The sequence below is a fragment of the Oncorhynchus mykiss genome, chromosome 1 (assembly GCF_013265735.2).
Source record: "Oncorhynchus mykiss isolate Arlee chromosome 1, USDA_OmykA_1.1, whole genome shotgun sequence".
Taxonomy (NCBI): Eukaryota; Metazoa; Chordata; class Actinopteri; order Salmoniformes; family Salmonidae; genus Oncorhynchus; species Oncorhynchus mykiss.
Genome location: NC_048565.1, coordinates 24,091,581 through 24,115,735, shown reverse-complemented (window position 1 = coordinate 24,115,735; position 24,155 = coordinate 24,091,581). Strand labels below are relative to the sequence as shown.

The 24,155-nt window shown below is 40.4% G+C and overlaps 2 protein-coding genes across 5 annotated transcripts; one reads left to right on the top strand and one right to left on the bottom strand.

Annotated features, from left to right (window-relative positions):
- Positions 1 to 1,178: 1,178 nt before the first annotated feature.
- LOC110512529 (zinc finger protein 319) lies at positions 1,179 to 10,390 on the bottom strand. 4 transcript variants are annotated; one of them, XM_021592905.2, is made up of 3 exons: positions 9,873 to 10,390; positions 7,146 to 7,178; positions 1,179 to 6,916 (listed from the first exon to the last, which is right to left on the bottom strand). In XM_021592905.2, exon 3 carries the CDS (start codon positions 6,871 to 6,873, stop codon positions 5,071 to 5,073), a length of 1,803 nt encoding a protein of 600 aa, XP_021448580.1. In that variant the 5' UTR covers positions 6,874 to 6,916; positions 7,146 to 7,178; positions 9,873 to 10,390; the 3' UTR covers positions 1,179 to 5,070. The 4 variants fall into 4 exon arrangements, with proteins under 4 accessions (XP_021448580.1, XP_021448608.1, XP_021448548.1 ...); XM_021592933.2 differs by having other exon boundaries at positions 9,947 to 10,390; XM_021592873.2 differs by lacking the exon at positions 9,873 to 10,390 and adding an exon at positions 9,243 to 9,862.
- Positions 10,391 to 12,811: 2,421 nt separating this feature from the next.
- On the top strand, positions 12,812 to 24,132 carry LOC118948024 (U6 snRNA phosphodiesterase-like). Its single transcript, XM_036973051.1, has 7 exons — positions 12,812 to 13,117; positions 13,292 to 13,461; positions 13,578 to 13,767; positions 13,934 to 13,987; positions 15,025 to 15,130; positions 17,707 to 17,766; positions 23,465 to 24,132. The coding sequence occupies exons 3-7, from the start codon at positions 13,748 to 13,750 to the stop codon at positions 23,531 to 23,533; spliced, it is 309 nt and encodes a 102-aa protein (XP_036828946.1). The 5' UTR covers positions 12,812 to 13,117; positions 13,292 to 13,461; positions 13,578 to 13,747; the 3' UTR covers positions 23,534 to 24,132.
- Positions 24,133 to 24,155: the final 23 nt, after the last annotated feature.

Below are 24,155 nucleotides of genomic sequence, written 5' to 3'. Positions count from 1 at the left end.
TAACTTACTATTATCTACTAAACAAAATCTTGTGGCTTTGGACCTGACCAGACAGCTTGTATTCAATTGTATGCTGTACAATGTACATCAACCAATGCCATATATAAACCAATAGCAGGTATGTTACCAAAACATTGGGAGATGTACACAAGAATCTCTAAACTAAAACATACAGTATCTTGCCTAATTGGGGTAAAATGAATTTAAGAATGCTGCCAGATCTTTTCATTGTACATACATTCATCTCTGTACTAAATTTGTTGTGTTTCTCTAACAAAAAAAGCAATCAAAACTGTAAATTACTACCGATAGTGGCCATTTTGTGAGATGCCATCACAGCCCCAGGGGCCAAATCTGTAGTGGCTCTAAGCCTAAGTCTTAAATTTGGAGCCTTTCTCTTGAAATAGTCATTGTAAAATATTGGTACTGTTAGGCAGTAATTTTCAAAGATGGCTGCCACAGCCCCCAGGGGCCAAATCTGTGGTGGCTCCGCATCAAAATATTTTCAGGCTACGTAAATCTACTTCTCTACCAAATGCAGTTCTCAAATAGTCCTTCTGAACTGTAAAATTGTTAGTTGGCAGCCATGTTGTGAGATGGCCCAAATCTGGGGTGACTCAATATCTAAATCTTTTCAGCTCTGACTAATTTGGTTCCTTTACCACAAAGCAGTCCTCTATATAAATGGTATATTAAGTAATACAGTCAGAGGCCACTTTGAAAAATGGCTGCTGCCCCCCTCCCCCTGCAGTGGCTCCATATCTAAATATTTTCAGGGTATACAGCTGTACCAAACTTGTTGCTTTTAGTGAACGCTTGAGTAACATTTTGCAGCATAACCACTCTACTGTTGACAGACTATATAAACAAATAGCATCTGACCAAATTATGCAAGATTTTGGTTCGGGGTTAACAGAGATTACAATTAACTACATGAGTGTTATATTTGTACATTACATTATCAATGGTAAGTGCAGTGTATTTCTTCTGGGCGGCATAAAGGACGTTACAGTCTATATTTAAGCAAGCATTACACACCCTATTACAAATTAGAACATTTGATTTTAGTGAATGTACACATCTTGTCATATTGTTTAACTACCTAATCTACATACTTAAAAACCCTGAAAGAATACATGCCAGTCCCCTCTGCAATTAAAACATACATGACACCCCCCCCCTTTATAAAAAGTTTATTTGTTAGTGCTGTGTGTAATGAATGCTACATACAGATATTTTAGCATGAATGTACACATACTGTACATTGTCACAAATATTTTTTCACATAACAATTTGAAAAAAAAGCTATGTGGAATAAGTGCCATCTGAAGCACTAATACCTAGGACAGATTACAGGAACTAACACAGCAGGCATGCACAGAACAGAGAAAGCAGGGTTAATTGGGGCTAACTGTTATACACTACACCGGATGAAAAGTAATGTCAATCACAGTCCTAATGACCCTTCCATCAATCAAACATCTCCTCCCATTACATCCTAAAAGGCCCTGTTACCTCCTCCCAAGAATGGAAATATTCATATAGATTAAAATAATTTTAAAAAATGTATATAAACTAAACATATACAGTACTTTTCTTTTTAATTCAAGTCGCAACTGCTTTTTGATGTGGTCCTAATGCCAGATGAAAGACGAATGACAAACTGTTAGCCCGCCTCAGGTGACGATGGAGGAAACAAAAAACACAGCACAGTACAAGAAACAGAGCAACAACGTTGAGGCAGTCAGTTCTGGAGTAGAATGGGTTTCTAAATAACCCTGACCCCAGTTTAACAGTCTACTGAAACTGATTATAAAAAAATAACCTTCCTCAAAGTTAGCATTACCTTATCATAAAATAGTTTTTCAATACTGCACTCAAACCACAACCAAATACATCCCCTTGAAATACTTCCTTTGAAAAAAAGACCCCCCCAAACCAAAAAAAAAACACTTTGAGCCACATTGATTTGCCCTCAAAGTTGACACAGATTTTTGCCTTATTAGTTGTCTTACCACTTACAGACTATAAAGAGTCAATCCATAACTTTTGCAATCAAGCTTAAGCAGCCCATTTTGGTAAGGATGCTATAAAAAAAATAAGGCTATAAAATCCAGAAGTTAAAATGATCTGCACAAATCTACTGCAGATAAGTTTGACATAACTGGGGTTAAACTATACAGACCTGACAAAATTCTACACCAGATGTATGTTTTATACAATCCACTTCACAGCCAGGATTCCATTTTCACAGACATGATTCAACAATCATTCATCAAATAAACACAAAGGAGCACCAGGGGTCAGAATCCTTGTAGGGCTTAGAGACAGAATGTTCTCCTTGGAAACTTGCAACATATACCACTATCATAACTATGACTTGAAAATATGAAAAACAATTAAAGTCCTCATATGATAAAAAGTTGTAACATACAAAACAGCCAATGCAGTTTTAGAAACAATAGTTCTGCAACTTTTGTAACCAAACTGGTAAACATACTCACATACATATTGTACTACATATGTAAGAGGAAGCTTGATCAGGTTTTAGACATTATCAGCACAGATACTCTTCACTGATCTCTGTAGGAATATGAACTGTATATGTGTGAAATATATATTTCTATATACCAGTGAGATGTCTTGATACTTCAGCTGGTTAATCTCCACACCTTTGGGATTTGCTGCAGTACAATGGTGTTTTGGTACAAACTATAGTTGCCACAATGATGGCCACATATACGTCCACATACAGTCACAAACTTTTGTAATATTTCACAATAGCACAAAAACAATGTAAAAAATAAACCTACTTCTAATTGGAGTTGATTCGTGTACATAAAAAATAAAAATAATACTTAAGCAAAGAGTAGAGGTGTATGATTTTATTGTATATGCATCAGAGGTTGGAACCAAAATTATATTTCCAATTGTTTCATTCTGAAGAACAGAACCATTATTTTTTACATTACGTTGCACTGTTCCACCAGCCAAATTAATGTTCTGAACCGGTTCAAACCCAAGAAAGTAATGATTTATATCATTCATTTTTAAACCTCTACATTTAGCTCAACATTTAAACACTTCACCAATCAGTGAGGATAGAGCAGCTTGCTATGGCACGGGCAAGCAATAGTTGTCTGACATCTATCTACTGCATGGGTAAACAAGTGTAGGGCGCGAGATGCGATTGAAATTTTCCAGGTGGGGAAAGATCGAGAGAGGTTGGAGGAGGCGGCATGAAGTGCTGGGCATCTTGTGATGACATGCATTATCTGAACTAGGCCCACAGAATTATACCTACGGAGGAGCGGCTTATATGAAGGAACTTTGAATGTCTTTGAACTTGAAAAGAGTTGGCTTAAAGTTGGACGAGAGCTAACTAACAAACTTGTGTGTGCAGAGCGGCATCAGAATTAAAATAAAAAACACATCTTACCTTTTTGTAGTTAATAAATCCAATGAGAAACGTGATAAGGATACTATAGTTAACCAGCATTGATAAAGTTAATCCATTCTACTCGAATAAAAAAAATCTCTACATTTCTGAATCACGCATGTAACGTCAGTAGGCTACAGTGCTTCGGAGGGGGAGGGACAGGTAAACTACACACACACAAAGATTTTCTGAGTGACAGAGTGAGGGCTTTGCATAGGCGCATTGTTGCGTTTGTGGGACTGTAAAAAAAATACCTGGAATGTAAAATAACATTATTACCCGGTTCCCGTGCTTTTAAAATAACGGTTCTGTTCCAGAACAGTATAGATCACTTCCGTTCCCGGTTCTGATCATCATTTTTGTTTTAGTGATATTTCTGGTTCTGTTCCCTGAACCGGTTCCATTTCCTGATATGCATACACTGCTACTACAGTGATTAGGTTGTGGAAAAGTAACAATACACAATCATTTCAACCCTCCACCCACCAAACAAAACATTTTATATCAGAGTTGATACAGCGTCATTGATTCCAAAATAAAAAAAGCAAGAGGCCATCAGTAGACTAGCAGCTGCTGAAACTTAGCAATCATAAAAGTCTTGAGTATCCTGGGTAAGAGAATGGAACATTAATGCATGCAGGATCTCTGTAGATGCATTCTATAGTGACAACCACTGTTGGCAAGAGAATAGTTCTGGGTCATGGTGCAACACACCGGTCAAGCAGGTCATCACAAGGGGAACTGGTCCACATCGCCTTTTTTTCTTTTTAATCTACAAGGTAATTTATTTATTTTTTATTTTTTTTTTACCTTTATTTAACCAGGCAAGTCAGTTAAGAACAAATTCTTATTTTCAATGACGGCCTGGGTTAACTGCCTGTGGGTTAACTGCCTGTTCAGGGGCAGAACGACAGATTTGTACCTTGTCAGCTCGGGGGTTTGAACTCGCAACCTTCCGGTTACTAGTCCAACACTCTAACCACTAGGCTACCCTGCCGCCCCTTACAAGGTAATTTATGTACAAATGCAAAGCTTTTCATAGACAGAAATGTAGGCGAATGTGGTGATTTACATTAATTTTTTTCCCCACTTGCAAGGAAGTTGATTCAAGAAGGTAAGGATAGATAAGAGTAAATGACCTGGGCTTGAACATCCACCCTAGTGTTTGAAGTGAAAGACATATCCTTGTTGGTGTCTCCTCTGTCCTTCAGACAGTAGCCCTAAAGCAGTGACACTTGGCAGTGACTTCTATTTTTTGTTTTTAACAATTATAAATTGTATGGGTTTCTTAGGGTGGGGAAGTGGACTGGTATCAGTTTTCAGATGGGAAGTGAGGGTATGGATTGTATATGCTGGGGGCAAATTAAGAGTAGGCAGGGACATTTGCTATGGACTGGATAAGAAGTGACACAGAGTAACCTACCATCGGGTAACCCTCCCTTTAGATTTGTGCTGGACTGTGTGCTCCTGCAAGGCTCCCAGGTCTCCAAAGCATTTGAACTGGGTATCTCTGGAAAGCACCAGAGTGTGCACTCCAGAGATGCCCAGTTCAAGTGTGTTAAGCTGGGTGCTGCAAATTAATGGTAGACAGGGACGTTTGCTATGAACTTGTACAGAGCGGAGGGGCGTGACTATATGCAAGGTGGCACAGGGTAACCCCCTCCTTCAGCTGTGTGCTGGACTGTGTGCTCCTGCAAAGCTCCCAGGTCTCCAAAGCGCTCTCCACACCAAACACACTTGAACTGGGCATCTCTGGAATGCACACTCTGATGCTTGGCCAGGTGCTCCCGTTGCTTGAAGCCTTTATCACAGCTAGCACACTTATAGGGCTTCTCCCCGGTGTGGACACGCTTGTGCCTATTCAGGTCAGACGAGTACTTGAAGCGCTTCTCGCATTCGGGACACTTTAAGGGCTTCTCTCGGGACGGGTCGCAGCGGTGCTGCACAAACTCTGAGGATGACAGGAAGCGGCGGTCACATAGGGAGCACTTTAGGGGCTTCTCTTGACAGTGCGAGTTCTGATGTCGCTGCAGTGTCGAACTCTTCTTGTATCCCTTGCCGCACACGTCACATTTGTAAGGCTTGTCTGTCTCCCTAGATGAAGAGGACGACTCACCGCATTTGTGGCGCAGCAGCTCTCCTGACTGACTGAATTCCTTCTGGCAGGATGCACACTTGAACAGGTTCTCCATGCCGTGGACGTGCTGGTGGTACAGCAGATGGGATGGCTGCAAGAAGCCTTTGTCACAAAGGTTGCACTTGAAGGGGCGGTCAGATGGGTTTTTGTGCGTGCGCCTATGGCGCACCAGGGCATACTGCTGTTTGAAACTCATCTGGCACTCCTCACAGTGGAAGGGACGCTCCTCAGAGTGAGTGCGCTCATGCTGCCGCAGGTCTGATGGACGCTTGAAGCCCTTTCCACAGGTGGCACAGCGGAAGGGGCGTGCCCCTTGTGGGTGGCATGGATGATGCAACAGCTCCGAAGACTCCTTGAAGTGCAGTTCACACAGGTTGCACTTAAACAGGTGCTCTCCGGAATGGGCGTACATGTGGCGCACCAGGTGGGAGCGGTGCTTGAAGCTCTTGTCACACACAGCACATTTGTATGGGCGCTCAGAGCTGTGGGTGCGCTGGTGATGGGCCAGGTGAGAGGACTGGCTGAAGCTCTTGTCACACGTGTCACACTTGAAGGGCTTCTCTCCAGTGTGCACACGCTCGTGGCGTGCCAGCTCTGACAGGTGCCTGAAACCCTTCTGACAGACGGAACACTTGTAGGGCCTGTCACGGGCCGATGGAAATGTAATTGAGGAAGAGGATCCCACTGCCACACTCCCACTGGAAGAGGCTCCATCAGCAGACGGCTGCTGAGGGTTGGTGGCAGAGGAGGAAGGTGTGGTGTTCCCAGAGGAGCCCGGTCGGTAGGTCTTCTCACAGATGGAGCATTTCATGGGGTTGGTGCTGTTGTGCGAGGTGTGGTGCTGTGCCAGCGAGGTGAGCAGGGAGAAGCCCATCTTACACACACCACACACAAAGGGCTTCTGCTCCACCTGCACACACTGGTGCTCCAGCAGATCAGTGGCCTGGTGGAAGATCTTCATGCACTGGGTGCATTGGAAGGAGCGGTCCTGGCTCACCATACACTGGTGCTCATGTGGGTTGGCCAGGTGGGAGATGTCGTGGCCGCATGCTCCACACTTGTGACCGCCCTCACCTCCTACCTGCAGAGAGGGCTGCTGTACCTGGGTAGGGTGTTGCTGCTGGCTGTGCTGCTGGCTGTGCTGCTGGCCATGCTGGTGTTGCGACTGCTGCAGAGCGGGGTCAGGCTGCAGGACGATACCATAGACGGCGCAGCCCAACGCATTCTCCGCCCCCGGTGGTATGGTGTGCACCACTGGAGGGGGAGCAACAGCATGCTGCTGCCACGCCTCACTCATCCTGGCTCTTGTGTAGGGATTCAGTTTTGTATCGTAGTGGGGGCTTTTATGAAGAAAAATCAAAGGTACATTGATTGGTGGACGGGTGGGTAGGGTGGAAAGTCAGTAATTTAGTCTGCCATTTCGGTGGAGAACATCACTAAATATACAAATATATACATATATAAAAAAGGGCTTGTTTTTAGGATGCAATAGATTGGGTGTCTGAAAATTATATGCAGAGGAAGAACACCTGCTGCAAAGACATTTAAATTTAGAAAAATTTAACCCACTGTCTCCATGAGTCTTCAGTCCTCTTCTGATGACTGCAGAAAAAGGGAACAATTATTATTAAACTATTCATTAGTACTGTGTGCGGTATGGCATCCTAGAAGAAGTGCAATATCTCAGTTTCAGAGACTTTCCCTGAGACAACAGAATAATTATCAGAGCCCAGAAGGTTAGACTTAAAAATAAAAAAAATGTTTATTTAACTAGGCAAGTCAGTTAAGAACAAATTATTTTTTACAATGACGGCCTAGTAAAAGTGGGTTAACTGCCTTGTTCAGGGGCAGAATGACAGACTTTTACCTTTCAGCTCGGGGATTCGATCTAGCAACCTTTCAGTTTACTAGTCCAACACTAACCACTAGCCCACCTGCCACCCCAGACTTCAGAGGAAGCAGGTCAATAAACAACACTGCTACTACTATATCCTTCCATCAGATTAAAAGCAGCTGTAGAGGGCTACTTAATTCCTGCTTACTTGTCTAATGATCCATCATCACAAACACACAACAAGATAGCCATATCCAAACAATCAAAACCCCTTATTTTCAACCTGGTCTCATAGACTAGACATAACATAGTAAAATGTAAATCCGCTACACTCAAATTACTATGATATGTTAGGTTTGGTATGGTTACATAAGAGAGGTTACTTCAGGCAAAAACTAAAGGAGGATGATTGGTCTGGGAGGATGGGTGGGCATATAAAACGCAAACGTCTGGCAACCCAAAGGTGGCATGTTCGAATCTCATCTCGGACAACTTTACTTACTACTTTGTACCCAGCTAGCACAGTGGATCTGAGCCAATTCCAGATGAGAGTCGGGGCACTCAGCTGAGAGTCAGAGTCTGGGCCGCCTTCAGCAGTATTACTTATGGCTAGGATGCAGGGATTGAGCTTGGGCCGATTCCCATGTGAGTTATCTGGCCCAAATATATTACTTGGGGCTCGGCCGATCGGGGCTGCTCCCTGGCAGATGATTACTCAGGCTGCTATATATAATTAACATTTCATTATTTATTTAATTTCCTCCCTCATTGTTTCTGTGATTAAAAAAATAAAATTAACATTTAAATGAAATGCTTTAAGAGTCCTGTGTAGTATTTTGATACTTTGTGCAAGGCAATTGATAAGCATTAAAAACTTTGTGGCTGGAACTTCCCGAGTGGCGCAGCGGTCTAAGACACTGCATCGTAGTGCAAACTGCGTTTCTACAGACGCTGGTTCGAGACCCTTCCCGGACGTGACCATTAGACCCACGAGGGGGCGCACAATTGTCCCAGCGTCGGCACGAGGTAGGGGAGGGATGGTCTTGTCCCATTGCGCTGTAGCGACTCCTGTGGCAGGCTAGGCACATGCACGCTGACACGGTCACCAGGTGTGTGGTGTTTCCACCGAGACAAAATGTTTTTTTTTTGTGGATGGATATAATTTGTATGTATAAAATATATAATAGTAATATTTAAAATTACTAAATTGGGTAATTTTGTATACATTAATTTACATTTGCATTGGGGCGATTCTGGTAAGATGCCGGCAAAGTTGGTAGACGGAAATGGCCCAATGTACTTGATCCGATTCTGGGCAGTCAGTCATTTTGATTCCGGACAGAGTCCGACACCCAATTCCGGGTCGATGCAATCAGTTCCAGCTCCCCGGAAGAGGGCGCTTCTGGGCCGATTCCTCATTGCTAGCTGGGTTGCTATTTTGCAACTACTTAGCATGTTTGTTAACCCTTCATCTAACCTTAACCCGGCAGGTAGCCTAGTGGTTAGAGCGTTGGGCCAGTAACTGAAATGTTGCTGGATTGAAACCCTGAGCTGACAATCTGCCCCTTAACAAGGCAGTTAACCCACTGTTCCCCGGTATGCCATCATTGTAAATAAGAATTTGTTCTTAAGTTCTTAACTTACTTGCCAAGTTAAATAAATGTAAAAAAAAAAGTTTTTAAAAACTAACCCCTAGCCTAGCTAAAATTAGCCACCTAGCTAACGTATCATACCTATTTACAAATTCGTAACATATTTTACGAATTGGAATTCGTAACATATGAATTGTTATTTGTAACATCATACTTGGACATCCACAAATTAATACATACCATACGAAACATATCATACTAAATGGAGGGAAACACGTTAAATGTACTATATTCCGTCTTCCACTGAGTCCAGGTTGTTATTTATATGTATTATAGGGAGACAGACAATATTTAAACTGGTGCGTCCGAGTACATCAGGCTATTTTTCAAAACATTCTATCGGGTGAGCACTAATGCCTAGTAATGCTCTTAACGTTACTCCTTTCAGAATATGTCAATCATATTGGTTTGGGTTGATTTACGATCGGTGTTCCCCAAGATTACACTATTGGTGACATGCATATTCAAATCATCCACAGCGTGCGCAATCAATAAGCATCCATTTGGTCGGTGTTTGCGCACGAATGTAAACCGAAGAAAAACAACTCGATTTACCTAGCTAGTTACGCCATTGCATTTTCCACACGAGAGAGAAAAGCAAACGGCCCATAATTTGTTAACGGAGCTAGGCGGCAGTCGCTGTCTCATTTTGCAGAAGCATAGCTGCATACATCTGTATGGCGAGCTAGCTAACGTTGCGTTTGCTTGTAATGTTGCGATTGGAAAATATTCAGCTATTTTATTAAACTGATCTATAGACGCAGTAAATAAATGAGTAACATATTTGGGACATTATTGCTGGTAACATACCTTTAACGTTTTGCGGAGTTTTTTGTAGCGTCTGACGATTTTGACAGAAAAAGTATTCGTAGGCCCAATAATACCTCCTTTCATATCCGCATTCAGCCTCGGTCAGTCGAATATCTGTCCGCTCTCTTGTCAACCGGGTTTGGCACCAGGGCCGAACAATTCAGAGCTTTTGTGTCGTTCTAAATGACCCAACTAAATGTGTAATATTCTATTTTTCCCAGAATGGTTAACTTTGTCAACGCCCAGAGAATGTGATCACTAGGCCATACTCCTCCCGCTTAAAAAAGGCTATTTATGTTTTTAAATAAAACGCTAGCTAGCTAACTGACTAGCCTCAGAGTTCCTTCCCCGGCACGGGAACATGAATAATCAAGGTTTAATTGGCACGCTCACATACACCCGGAACCTGCAACGAATAGCTTTTATCTTTCTTCAATGAATATATTTTTATAGCTATGCATTACAGAAATATTGTTGTGTATTTTCGCAAATAATGTTATTGATTGTAAGTAAGGGAAAGCTATATAAATGTGTGGTGCCTTGCTATGTTTTGTAACCCATGAAGATGCTGATATGAAGAGGTTGTTTCAGATAATCACTTGTGTTCTGATAATCACGTTTAAATAAAAAATATACCACACAAGCAGCTACTTAAATTCTACTACCATTATGTAAATTATGATTCAATATAGTCTACTGTGAAAATGTTTTCAGAACGTCACTGAATATGGAACCAATTTGAACGGTACTTTGTTTTAGGGGGACATAAATGACCACAGCAACGGTTTGTTTTTATCGGAAGTATATCGCAAGCCTGCGCAATCCGTTCATTGGTCCAATGTTCTACTAACAAAAAAGCTGTTAGAATTGTAAGTTTTTTTAAAAATTTTATTAATTTCAAATCAATACATAAAGCACATGAGGGAACACAAGCATACATAGATTACAAACAATAGACAATCGAGCTAGGGGGTACAATATCACATTACAATTACACAAGGACCTTAAGGGACATGCATATACTTACAATTCTAACAGCTTTTTTGTTAGTAGAGCATTTAACTGTCTTAAAATACAGTTCAATTTCTTTTTGTAGGGTACGAAAATGTGGTTTTCTGTTTGTAAATTTACATTTGTGTATATGAAATTTGGCCAAAAGAATAATGAAATTAATTACATAAAAATGATTCTGCTTATTTCTATTGTATGTAAAGAATCCAAACAGTACATCTCTCCACAATAGTGTAAAATCTTCATAAATGTGTTCAATTATAAACCTACTGATGTCTTGCCACAGTTTTCTTACATGCATACAATGCCAAAAAAGATGCACAACTGTTTCTGGGTGGTCATTACAAAAGGAGCAATTTGAGTTGATGTTTTCCTTAAACTTCTTCATATAGTGGTTGGCAGGATAATATTTATGAATAATTTTAAAGGAAACTTCCTTAATTTTGTTAACAAGTAGGTATGTGTGTGGCAACATCCAAACTTTTTTCCAACAGATATTCTCAATAAATCCATTCCAATAAGGCATGACATAAGGTATAGATACAACATCCTGCTGAAACAAGGTTCGTATCACTCTGTTGTTGAATGGACCAAAAGAGAAACAAATCTTTCCTACTGATGAGTCAACAGGGTCAACAGAAGGTAGGCTCTGAGGGTCAGGTCTTGACAGGTTCCTGAATAACATAGCAACACCTGAGGGAATGGCATCTAAAACAATTGCAAAATCTTTAGGTGTTACAGGGACCTTGTAAAGTGATAAGAATTCTTTATAACTGAGTAAAAGACCCTCTGCATTTACCAGTTGGCTCACCAATAGGATATTATTGCGGAACCAATATTCTAAAAACGGAGAGGTATTTTTATACAATATATCCCGATTATTCCATATATAATATCTGTGTGGAGAAAAATTGTGTTTATAAATTAAGGACCATGACAAGAAAACCTGCCGATGAAAAGCAGAAAGTTTCACTGGAACTTTGTCAATATTATAATTGCAAAACAACATGAAGTTAAGGCCACCAAAAGTAGAGAAGACATGATGAGGAATAAAATTCCAGATAGAAGTGGGTCTTCTTAGAAATTGTTTTATCCAATTGATCTTAAAAGTATTATTTAAAGTAGTAAAATCCAGAAAATTCAGTCCTCCATTCTCATAAGTGTTCATTACAACAGTTTTCCTAATGTAATGGGTACGGTTTCTCCAAAGAAAGTTGAAAAGCATCTGGTCTATCTCTGTTAGAATTGTAAGTGTATGTATGTCCCTTAAGGTCCTTGTGTAATTGTAATGTGATATTGTACCCCCAAGCTCGATTGTCCATTGTACAGTGCCTTGCGAAAGTATTCGGCCCCCTTGAACTTTGCGACCTTTTGCCACATTTCAGGCTTCAAACATAAAGATATAAAACTGTATTGTTTTGTGAAGAATCAACAACAAGTGGGACAAATGATCCAAAACATAAAGCAAAATCTACAATGGAATGGTTCAAAAATAAACATATCCAGGTGTTAGAATGGCCAAGTCAAAGTCCAGACCTGAATCCAATCGAGAATCTGTGGAAAGAACTGAAAACTGCTGTTCACAAATGCTCTCCATCCAACCTCACTGAGCTCAAGCTGTTTTGCAAGGAGGAATGGGAAAAAATGTCAGTCTCTCGATGTGCAAAACTGATAGAGACATACCCCAAGCGATTTACAGCTGTAATCGCAGCAAAAGGTGGCGCTACAAAGTATTAACTTAAGGGGGCTGAATAATTTTGCACGCCCAATTTGTCAGTTTTTGTTTTGTTAAAAAAGTTTGAAATATCCAATAAATGTCATTCCACTTCATGATTGTGTCCCACTTGTTGTTGATTCTTCACAAAAAAATACAGTTTTATATCTTTATGTTTGAAGCCTGAAATGTGGCAAAAGGTCGCAAAGTTCAAGGGGGCCGAATACTTTCGCAAGGCACTGTATATAATCTATATATACTTGTGTTCCCTCAAAAAAAAAAACATTTTTTTAAATGTTCCCATTTCTTATTTTTATGACATAAATCAAGAAAGTTTATTTATGAATTTGTAATTGAAAGCTTTACATATTAGAATGTTAGTCAGTTACAGTAACAGCTCTGAAGAGGAAATAGAAAATGTGCTATTAGAGGATGTAACAAAAAGGCTACGATACTGGCACAGAGATGACAACTCATTAAGGAAGAAGCACAAATCAGAGGAACACACCACCAAAACAAGGTAGCATCCTTTCCCGAACATTGTTTAAACTATTCTTTGTTATCAATTAGATATACTAGTTTGAGCGATTTCATAGTAGGCTGTCTCATTGATTTAACTTACATTGTCCTAAATTATTTCATGCATGTGTATCTGCAATCACAATCCCATCTCAGCAAGTGTCTCTGTGCATAGGGAGGAAGATGACTTCAAGTCCAGACTGCCTCTTCCTGGCAGTGTGCTGGACATGTTTACAGAGGAAGATGATGACCCACAGACTGGACAACATACAACATGGTGGACGGATTCACTCTTTCAAACATGAGAGGAGAGGGGAAACTGGGCCACTTAAGTGTACTTTCCACGTAAATGCCTTATCTTCAGAGCTGCATACACTCACATCACATGTACAATGTTTTTGTCTTGAAGAGTTGTTTGCTCTCTGTCTTAACATCCCACTACTTCTTATGTCCCTCCTTAGACATCCCAGAGGAAGGGTTCTTGGAGCTGCTTGATGAGATGACTAAAGTAGCAGGATCCCATGACATCTCCCTCACTCATACAGACGAGTTTCACCTCAGTCTAAGACAGTGGTTCTGAGGCATCATTGGATCCAGCCTTTCATACAGTCCCTCAGAACAGGCTTGGCACATGGCAGGAGGTCTGCTATGGTACAACCAACATTTATGTTTTGTCCCTTTTGTTTGTGGAATTGGTGTTACTATTCTCTGTTATATTTTGGTAAGAGGATGCATGTCACCAGAGGTATACTGGCAGGAAACAAATACTCTGCTAAATAGTCTGAATGAGGTAAAGTGATTGCAATCTTTTTTATAGGTTCATTTCTTTGGCTGAGAAGCTGAAGGTCTACTCCAATGATGATAAAACCAGGTATAGTAGGATCTCTTATCACGATGAATGAGACAGACCTCCTGCCATGTGCCAAGCCTGTTCCGAGCATGCCCCCATTCACATCGACGCGGCTGTAGTGGAGCGGTTCAAGAGCTTCAAGTTCCTCAGTGTCCACATCATTAAGGATCTATCATGGGCCAAACACACCAACACAGTCGTGAAAAGGGCATGACAACTTCACTTTCTCCTCAGGAAGCTGGAAAAATGTAGCATGGGCTCTCAGATCCTCAAAAAAGTTATACAGCTGCACCATTGAGAGCATCATGACTGGCTGCACCACCACTTGTTATGGCAACTGCTTGGCATCCGACCGCAAGGCGCTACAAAGGGTAGCGCGTACGGTCTAGTACATCACTGGGGCTGTGCTCCCTACTATACAGGACCTCTATACCAGGATGTGTCAGAGGAAGGCCCTAAAAATTGACTCCAGCCACCCGTCATAGACTGTTTTCTCTGCTACCTCTCGGCAAGCAGTACCGGAGCGCCAAATCTGGGTCCAAGAGGCTCCTGATCAGTTTCTAGCCCAAAGCCATAAGACTGCTGAACAGTTAATCAAATGGCTACCTGGACTATTTGCATTTCACTGGCTCTATGCACACTCACTGGACTCTACTCACACATACTACACTGACATTCCAACACACACTACATACACTCACACAGACATGCATATTGACGCCACTCACACAGACACACTTTCACAATCTTCACATAAGCAGCTGGTACTCTGTTTATTATCTATCCTGATTGCCCAGTCACTTTTACCCCTACCTCAACTACCTCGTACCCCTGCACATTGACTCAGTACTGGTACTCCTTGTATACAGCCTTGTTATTTTGTCACTATTTCCTTTTATACTTAGCAAATTTAGGTTACTTTAACTCTGCATTGTTGGGAAGGGGCTTGTCAGTAAGCATTTCACGTTGTCAACACCTATTTTTATTTTCTTGATTTGACAGCATGATCATGTACAAGATCATAGTCTTACGATCTAGTATTCTGCTCTCCCCTACAGGACATTACTGGCTATGGAAGTTTCCACAGGACAGGCTCAGCTACTAGAGCTTATGAAAGCAGTGGATGGCACCATGGAGGAGTTCACCCTTGTCACTTTTTACAAGGTCTGAACACAAAACCATATAGCGTATTACAAATACACTATTCAATTCCAACCCATCACTGTTCTCTTTCACCAATTTCTTCTGACACCTCATGTAGGCTGTCATTGTAAATACAAATTTGTTCTTAACTGACTTGCCTAGTTAAATAAAGGTAATAATAAATAGAAATGACATCTCCCAAACATCTTTGTTCTTATCTTATAGCCCTCTCTTTTGTTAGGTGCACTGGTTTTATGTCGCTGCAGGAGCATGTTTCAGACGCTAGTAGCGCATGAAAACGTTTCGGTCCTAGAATTTGTTACTTTCGGTACTTATGTCAATTGTGTCTCACGGAACAAGTCTGTCCATCAGCGAAGCCGATGTCCCCCACTGAGTGCACCGTGCCTGCTCCACATACTCATTGCTAACCTGCACTGGGAGTCTGGGATGGATCATGTTTATCTCCCCGTCATGCTGCGAAGAAGTTAACACACTTGAATAATGTGACACGGCATGTAGAAATGTTGAAACTGTAACTTACTGTTCGCAAAACAATGTCCATACAGGCTACAATAACTTTACAATGCAATAAGTTACCGGTAGCTTCCAGCTTTGTAGGCTAACTTCCTTGCTAGTTTTCAGCTGAAACTAACATCAATGCACAACCCAAGTACTTTGTTTGTGATGCAAAACATGCTAATATCAAAGCTTGTTGCCACCAAAAATGCTATTCATTCACTTAATTGGTCTTTCCCTCAGCCAAAGTTTCTATTACCTCAGCGAACTGAGGGCTCTGTTGCGGTAGGTTCCTTGTTCCTTGTCAATCATTGGCTTATTGGTGAAATCAGCAATCAGACAATATCTTTAAGTAAATCAATCAAACCTTTATTAATGCAATTGCAGACAGAAGTTGACAACGGAAACATAGCACGCATGTTTCCGAGTAAGTTCTTCAAAATAAAAAAAGTCCAAGTTGCTTTAATATGCTTGCCGTCAACCCCTAGGGATGTAACTGCCTACATCAACACCTTCTACTCATGAGATGAAGCCCATGTATATACAGTTATACAAACGTGCAGGAGAGAACAATAGTATATTGTTTTCTAAGGGCTCAGCAGTAATTTTCCACTCCCGTGTGGCTTACAGTGGTATTTCTGACTTGACTCTTATCTCTTCCACTCCCCTGCTGGGTTCTGTGTCTATGAATCTCTTTTAGCCTTGAGGTGCTTTCTCACAGACACCCTGTTTTGACTGCAATAACTCACACATCTCTCAGACCGTTTCTTATAAGAGGCAGAGACTAGAAAAGAACTGTGGAACAGTATTAAAGCTTATAATACATATTGCTAATCTGTGGTCCAGGACCCTATAAAATGTAGTGGGGGGGTGGGGTTGTCTTATAGCCCTTCCCCTTCTATTAATACAACATAAGCATAATCAATTATTATAATAGGTCAATAATTTGGTGCAGCCCCTATCATGACCCTAAGGTGACCCCATCAGCTCCGACCAATAATTTATATATACACTAGATGTTGGAGCCACCGTGCCTTCATCCTGGCACTCCCTCACCATTGTAAAAGCTATAGAAATGCATTTATTCATTTGTTTCTGCGATGTTTATTCTATTACAGACACCTTAATGCATACTTTTAAATTATTATGCGTACTATACAAATAAAAATGATATAAAAAAATTTCTTAGTGTATTAGTTTTAGATTACACATGTTACTGTCCCCACGACAACAACACGATACTTAAATACATGTCATTTTTTCCTTGAAACATTTTATTGAAGTACTGTAGAATGCCATTCATTCCTATGGAGGACTGCCAATATTGCCAACCGGTGGCGTCAAAGTACCTCAATGACCAATACATAGTAGCATCAGCAATCAAGGTTTTATATACATCATTGGCTCCGACATGCCGAACCCCTCTGTGAATGACGTCATTACTGGTTAAAGCGACAGCCCACTTTAATAAAATAAGCAACTTCTATACAACTGTTATTGATCAGTACAATAAAATAAGTGCCACATGAAAGGGAAACAGATTGTCATCTGTAGCCCCATGAAATTAGCCAAAAGAAGCTCAATATGTCAATGCATGCACACACCCCTATTAAATATGCATTCACTTGTATTATGAATAGACCTAGGGTACATCTTGATTTACCCAGTTTATCAATAGAGATTTACTATTCAAATAAATGATTACCATTATGTTGGTCGATTGAATAATTGGTTCATTAATGCATACATGGCTGTCTCAGGAAAATTCTGACATAAAACAATTAAAATGTAATGATAATGAAATCAAAAGATGCCCAAACGATTGAACAGAGTGATAGCTGAGTTTATCTGTCTGGATCAAATGCCATTCTATGACTTTGGCTCTTATGTCTATGTTTTTTGCTGTGGTATCGTTAGTATCGAGTATTGTGATGGTATTCAGTATCGTGATACTAAACCTGGTGTCAAAGTAAAACTTCTGGTATCGTGACAACACTACTGTTTAGCAAAGAATGGTTAATAAACTGTTACACTGTTGTATGAGATGAAGAGTGAATACTGAACTTTAACTTTTCTTCTAGAATCCTTCCTTCCATGTAAGTCTGACCTGGTGTGTTGAAGAGTGTCTGCAGGAGTTGCAGGTATGACCTCTTCCTATTCGTTTATTCTGTCTAATTGTCTATTCATTTGGTAATCTAATTTATTGATAGCATCCATGGCTGTGAAACCCATCACAGAAAGCTGGATCCTTCACCTGATAGATGCAAATTGGTCATAAGCTCTGGTCATACCATGTACATTGGTTTATATACCTCACATTTCGTCATAAATGTCTCTCCTCCTCTCAGATACAATGGCAATATAGTTCACAAGCCTTCTCACATTGTTTAACAGGAGGCAGACAATCTACTACAAGCCCAAGTTCTCTCCCCTCCCTGGGTAGGGACAGAATGTCCTGTAAGGAACACAGTATTCCAGCTGGTCTGACGATAGCTCCATTAGTTTCTAACAAGGAACAGAAAGTCCTTGTTCTAATTCTTGACTAAAACTACACATATTATATTCAGTATTATGATTATAATAAGATTCATACATTCATACAGTAACATAGTAGTATTCTGTTTAGTTATAGTTCTAAGTTAAATGTATACATAATTTAGTCATTATTCATAAAAATCCCATAACACGACTTAAGATAAAGCAACTGAGGATGGTAGCGGACTACACTAGATATACAAAAATATGTGGACACATATTGGCAATAGAATGGCCTTACTGAAGAACTCAGTAACTTTCAATGTTGCACCCTCATAGGATGCCACCTTTCCAACAAGTCAGTTCGTCAAATGTCTGCCCTGCTAGAGCTGCCCCGGTCAACTGTAAGTGATATTGTGAAGTGGAAATATCTAGGAGCAACAACGGCTCAGCCACGAAGTGGTAGACCACACAAGCTCGAAGAACGGGACCGCCGAGTGCATACAATCGTCTGTCCTCGGTTGCAACACTCACTAATAATTTTGCTCTTTATTTAGCCATCTTACATATAAACTAGATTTTTTTATCAAAAATTGTGAATAACTCACCACATGTTAATTAGAAGGGTGTGCTTGAAAGGATGCACATAACTCTGCAATGTTGGGTTGTATTGGAGAGTCTGCCTTAAATCATTTTCCACACACAATCTGTACCTGTATTTAGTTTTTATGCTAGTGAGGGCTGAGAATTAGGGCTGGGCAGTATACTGTATTTTACTATATACCGGTATTGATGCACGGACCGGTTTGGGTTTTTACTTTACCTTCTATAATGGTATTTTAATGTTTGGTTTGTTAAATGTGTTACGCCGTGTGTAACTCCATGTCACTTGATATACAGACCTAGTTCCACCCAGTCACTCAATGTGTTGTTGCTTTACCACAAGACACTTTTGTTCAATGCAGCTCATGCAACAAGACAGCTGCATGTTCAATGCAGCTCATGCAACAATGTTGATGACAACGATGTTGTTTACATTTTGATCTTAATATAAATCCACAAGCGTTCTATGATTACAATATTATTTTGTGTTTCTTACATCTGCAAACAGCTAGTTTGTATTTTCTTAGCAGGTTAAGCTAAATTGTGTTAGCCACTAATGCTAATCGCTAGTTTATAGAAGTACTAAGTCAGTGCTAACGTAGCCAGCTAATACAGCCTGATACCAGTCAAGGTGGAGGCCTAAATCAGCATGTTGTTTATGCAAAAGTATCTTCTAAATCTAAGAATTAATATGTTGGCTACATGAATAAAGATTGAATGTAGCCAAAGATTATAGCGTCCCCTAGGAAACACTGAGCATCACTTTGGTTCCTACCCTGCCACAATAACTCGTCCATGGCATTTCCATTCGTTGTCATGTCAAACACTGTATTCAAAGTGCCTACTATTATTTATATTCTAACTATAGAATTAGAATAAACATTCTATTTCCATGATTTTAAAAGTTAACCCAAGTGTTTTGATCTAAATCGCAATTGCAACTTTTGGTTAAAAATAAGGCCTAGTTTTTCCCCCCTGTATTGTGGCAGTGTGGAAATTATCTCAAATGAATGCAGGAAATTATTTTAGGTTGAAGTTGAATTGAACAGTACAAAACAATTCTAATGGAGAAAGACCCATTGAATTAATTTAGAATATATGTGTTGCCACCCTAGGGTCACGCACTACTCATAAAGCAAATGTAGAACTTTTATGAATCAAAAACATAAAATATCGTCAAATACCATCATACCGTCAAAAAAGTTAAAAATACCATATGATATTTTGGCCATATCGCCCAGCCCTACCGAGAATCCACTCTCACATAGGTACGTGGTTGCAAAGGACATCAGTGTCTTAACAGCATGATTTGCCAAGGCAGGATACTTTGAGCGCAGCCCAATCCAGAAATCTGGCAGTGGCTTCTGATTAAATTAAATTTTCACAGAACCGCTTGTTACAATTTCAATGAGGTTCAGATAAAGGTAAGTGGACTGGAGGCAGGGCATGAAAGGGATAACGAATCCAGTTGTTTGTGTCATCCGTTTTAGGAAAGTACCTAAGTAATTGTGCCACCAACTCACTCAGGTGCTTTGCTATATCACATTTGACATTGTTCGTAAACTTCAGTTCATTTCCACACATAAAAATCATACAATGATGGAAAGACCTGTGTTGTTCTTGTTAATGCAGACAGAGAGGAGCTCCAACTTCTTAATCATAGCCTAAATTTTGTCCCGCACATTGAATATAGTTGCGAAGAGTCCCTGTAATCCTAGATTCAGATCATTCAGGCGAAAATAAAAAAAATATTGTCATCATGCAAGCGGTCAGACAAGTGAAAAATTATGGTCAGTAAAGGAAACTTTAAGCTTGTCGCTCAATACTGTGCACCTTGATAACCAGCGCACTACTGTATGTTGTAAAAGTGTTACATGGATGCTGCCCATATCATTGCATAGTGCAGAAGATACACGAGAGTTCAGGGGCCTTGCTTTATCAAAGTTAACCATTTTCACTGTAGTGTCCAAAACGTCTTTCAAGCTCTCAGGCCTTCCCTTGGCTGCAAGAGCCTCTCGGTGGATGCTGCAGTGTACCCAAAAGGTGTCGGGAACAACTGCTTGCACGCGCATTATCACTCCACTCATATTTCCGTCATGGCTTTTGCACCACCAGTACAGATACCAACACATCTCAAAGTCCATTTGATGTCACAAAGCTGTCCAGTACTTTAAAAATATCCTCTCCTGTTGTCCGGGTTTCCAGTGGTTTGCAGAAGAGGATGTCTTCCTTAACTGACCCCCCATAAACGTAGCGGACATATACCTGGAGCTGTTGACTGTGAAGCAGTAATTGTTTCAAAACATCTCCTGCCATGTCACTGATGCGTCATGAAACAGTGTTTGATGAAGGCACAGACACATGCATACGCACACATTGTGATATTGTTGTATGGTGGTATTGAACATATTGTGTTGTGGATATGTGGTGGTGTAGGTGTTATGATGTACTGTTTTATCTTTAGCTCATTCAGTACAAACAGTTCAGTTTTATCTTTTGTTTTAAATGTAATGTGGGAGCTTTGGCGTGTTTGGACCCCAGGAAGAGTAGCTGTTGCTGCGAAAACCTGTTTTCGCTTTGTCATTATGGGGTATTGTATGTAGATTGATGAGGTTATTGTTTTTATTCAATCCATTTTAGAATAAAGCTGTAACTTAATAAAATGTGGAAAAAGTCAAGGGGTCTGAATACTTTCAGAATTCATTGTATATGTGAATAGATTGTATGTATATATGTGTCTCCGTCCTGTCTGTTTTAAATGTACAGTTGAAGTCGGAAGTTTACATACACTTAGGTTGGAGTCATTAAAACTCATTTTTCAACCACTCCACAAATTTCTTGTTAACAAACTATAGTTTTGTCAAGTCGGTTAGGACACCTACTTTGTGCATAACACAAGTCATTTTTCCAACAATTGTTTACAGACAGAATATTTCACTTAATCACAATTCCAGTGGGTCAGAAGTTTACATACACTAAGTTGACTGTGCCTTTTAAGCAGCTTGGAAAAGCTTCTGATAGGCTAATTGACATCATTTGAGTCAATTGGAGGTGTACCTGTGGATGTATTTCAAGGCCTACCTTCAAACTCAGTACCTCTTTGCTTGACATCATGGGAAAATCAAAAGAAATCAGCCAAGACCTGTAGACCTCCACAAGTCTGGTTCATCCTTGAGAGCAATTTCCAAACGCCTGAAGGTACCACGTTCATCTGTACAAACAATAGTACGCAAGTATAAACACCATGGGACCACGCAGCCGTCATACCACTCAGGAAGGAGACGTGTTCTGTCTCCTAGAGATGAACGTACTTTGGTGCGAAAAGTGCAAATCAATCCCAGAACAACAGCAAAGGACCTTGTTAAGATGCTGGAGGAAACAGGTACCAAAGTATCTATATCCACAGTAAAACGAGTCCTATATTGACATAACCTGAAAGACCACTCAGGAAGGAAGAAGCCACTGCTCCAAAACCGCCATAAAAAATCCAGACTACGGTTTGCAACTGCACATGGAGACAAGATCGTACGTTTTGGAGAAATGTCTGATGAAACAAAAATAGAACTGTTTGGCCATAATGACCATTGTTATGTTTGGAGGAAAAATGGAGGCTTGCAAGCCGAAGAACACCATCCCAACCGTGAAGCACAGGGATGGCAGCATCATGTTGTGGGAGTGCTTTGCTGCAGGAGGGACTGTTGCCCTTCACAAAATAGAAGGCATCATGAGGGAGGAAAATTATGTGGATATATTGAAGCAACATTTCAAGACAGTCAGGAAGTTAAAGCTTGGTCGCAAATGGGTCTTCCAAATTGACAATGACCCCAAGCATACTTCCAAAGTTGTGGCCATCACAAAGCCCTGACCTAAATCCTATAGAAAATGTGTGGGCAGAACTGAAAAAGCGTGTGTGAGCAAGAAGGCCTACAAACCTGACTCAGTTACAGCTCTGTCAGGAGGAATGGGCCAAAATTCACCCAACTTGTTGTGGGAAGCTTGTGGAAGGCTACCTGTAACATTTGACCCAAGATAAACAATGTAAAGGCAATGCTACCAAATACTAATTGAGTGTATGTAAACTTATGACCTACTGGGAATGTGATGAAAGAAATAAAAGCTGAAATAAATAATTCTCTCTACTATTACACGGACACTTCACATTCTTAAAATAAAGTGGTGATCCTAACTGACCAAAATACAGGGAATTTTTAAGTTTAAATGTATTTAGCTAAGGTGTATGTAAACTTCCGAATTCAACTGTATGTAAATTGTCAAGTATTTATGTAGTCTTTTTTTTGTTAAACTCCAGGAAGACTAGCTGTCGCCATTGGCGTCGGCTAATGGGGATCCTATTAAAAATCATAAATGCAAGCAATAGGCTAACTTCATGTAGTTTCTGCCATATTGATCTCACCAGCTATCTAATCCTATCAGGGGAATTTATTTATTTTATTTGACCTTTATTTAACCAGGTAGGCCAGTTGAGAACAAGTTCTCATTTACAACTGCAACCTGGCCAAGATAAAGCAAAGCGACAAAAACAACACAGTTACACATGGGATAAACAGATATACAGTCAACACAATAGAAAAATCTATACACAGTGTGTGCAAATGTAGTAAGATTAGGTAATAAATAGACCATAGTGGCAAAATAATGACAATTTAGCATTAACACTGGAGTGATAGATGTTAATGTGCAAGTAAATGAAACAGCCCCAGTGTCTCACAGAGACTAACGTCTTGTTCTCTCCCCCGTCAGGGTTTGGTTGACTCCCATGAGGATGGAGCCTTCCTGTTGAGACTGGACTGTCAAGAGTTGCAGCGTTAGTTTGGGAACAAGACCTTTTCCTTTCCGCTACACTGACAACCAGTTCTCATTCATTCTGTGGTCAACTGTAATGTTGTGAAACCTGACAAATGTTCATAATTGACCTACAGAATGAAACAGTAGTTGTCAACTAAAGCTTTTGTTAGATTAAGCCTTACAGGCCTAAATCCATTTTTAAAGTGTGACTTGTGAACTAGAAGGATATAATTCATTAATGAACCTTTTTGATTAAAGAGGATATAATAATCCTGAACTAACACTCCAGACGACAGGACCCAATGACTTATGGCACAATCACTCGTGGCTTTCTGATGAGTTCAGAAACCCTGATTACGTGTTGCAGGTGCATATGGTAGGTCCTGTTTGATCCGTGAAAGTACTGAAGTAGATGTGTTAAGACATCTGAGGGGAAGAGGTAGTCTCTTTCGCCAGACAATGGGCGCGCTGCACGCACGCTCCACGGCAGCTGTGAGAAGAGACTAGGGAAGAGGAACCTCTGAGGCTGATGAAACAGAGTTCCAATTTTCACTCCCTCTTACTTTAACAGAGCTCCCACAGAAGGCATTTTACTTAATGGGCAGTACACAAACAGGGCAGTACACAAACAGATCCTGATAGTTCC

Excerpts from the sequence above, each read along its gene's own strand:
- LOC110512529 (XM_021592873.2), bottom strand. Across the intron at positions 6,917-7,145 it reads ACTGAAGACTCATGGAGACA|CCCCCACTACGATACAAAAC; the intron begins GTGGGTTAAATT and ends TCTTCATAAAAG.
- LOC118948024 (XM_036973051.1), top strand. The coding sequence starts at position 13,748 with ATGGCAGGAGGTCTGCTATG. Across the intron at positions 13,768-13,933 it reads ATGGCAGGAGGTCTGCTATG|GTTCATTTCTTTGGCTGAGA; the intron begins GTACAACCAACA and ends TCTTTTTTATAG. Across the intron at positions 15,131-17,706 it reads CCCTTGTCACTTTTTACAAG|AATCCTTCCTTCCATGTAAG; the intron begins GTCTGAACACAA and ends CTTTTCTTCTAG.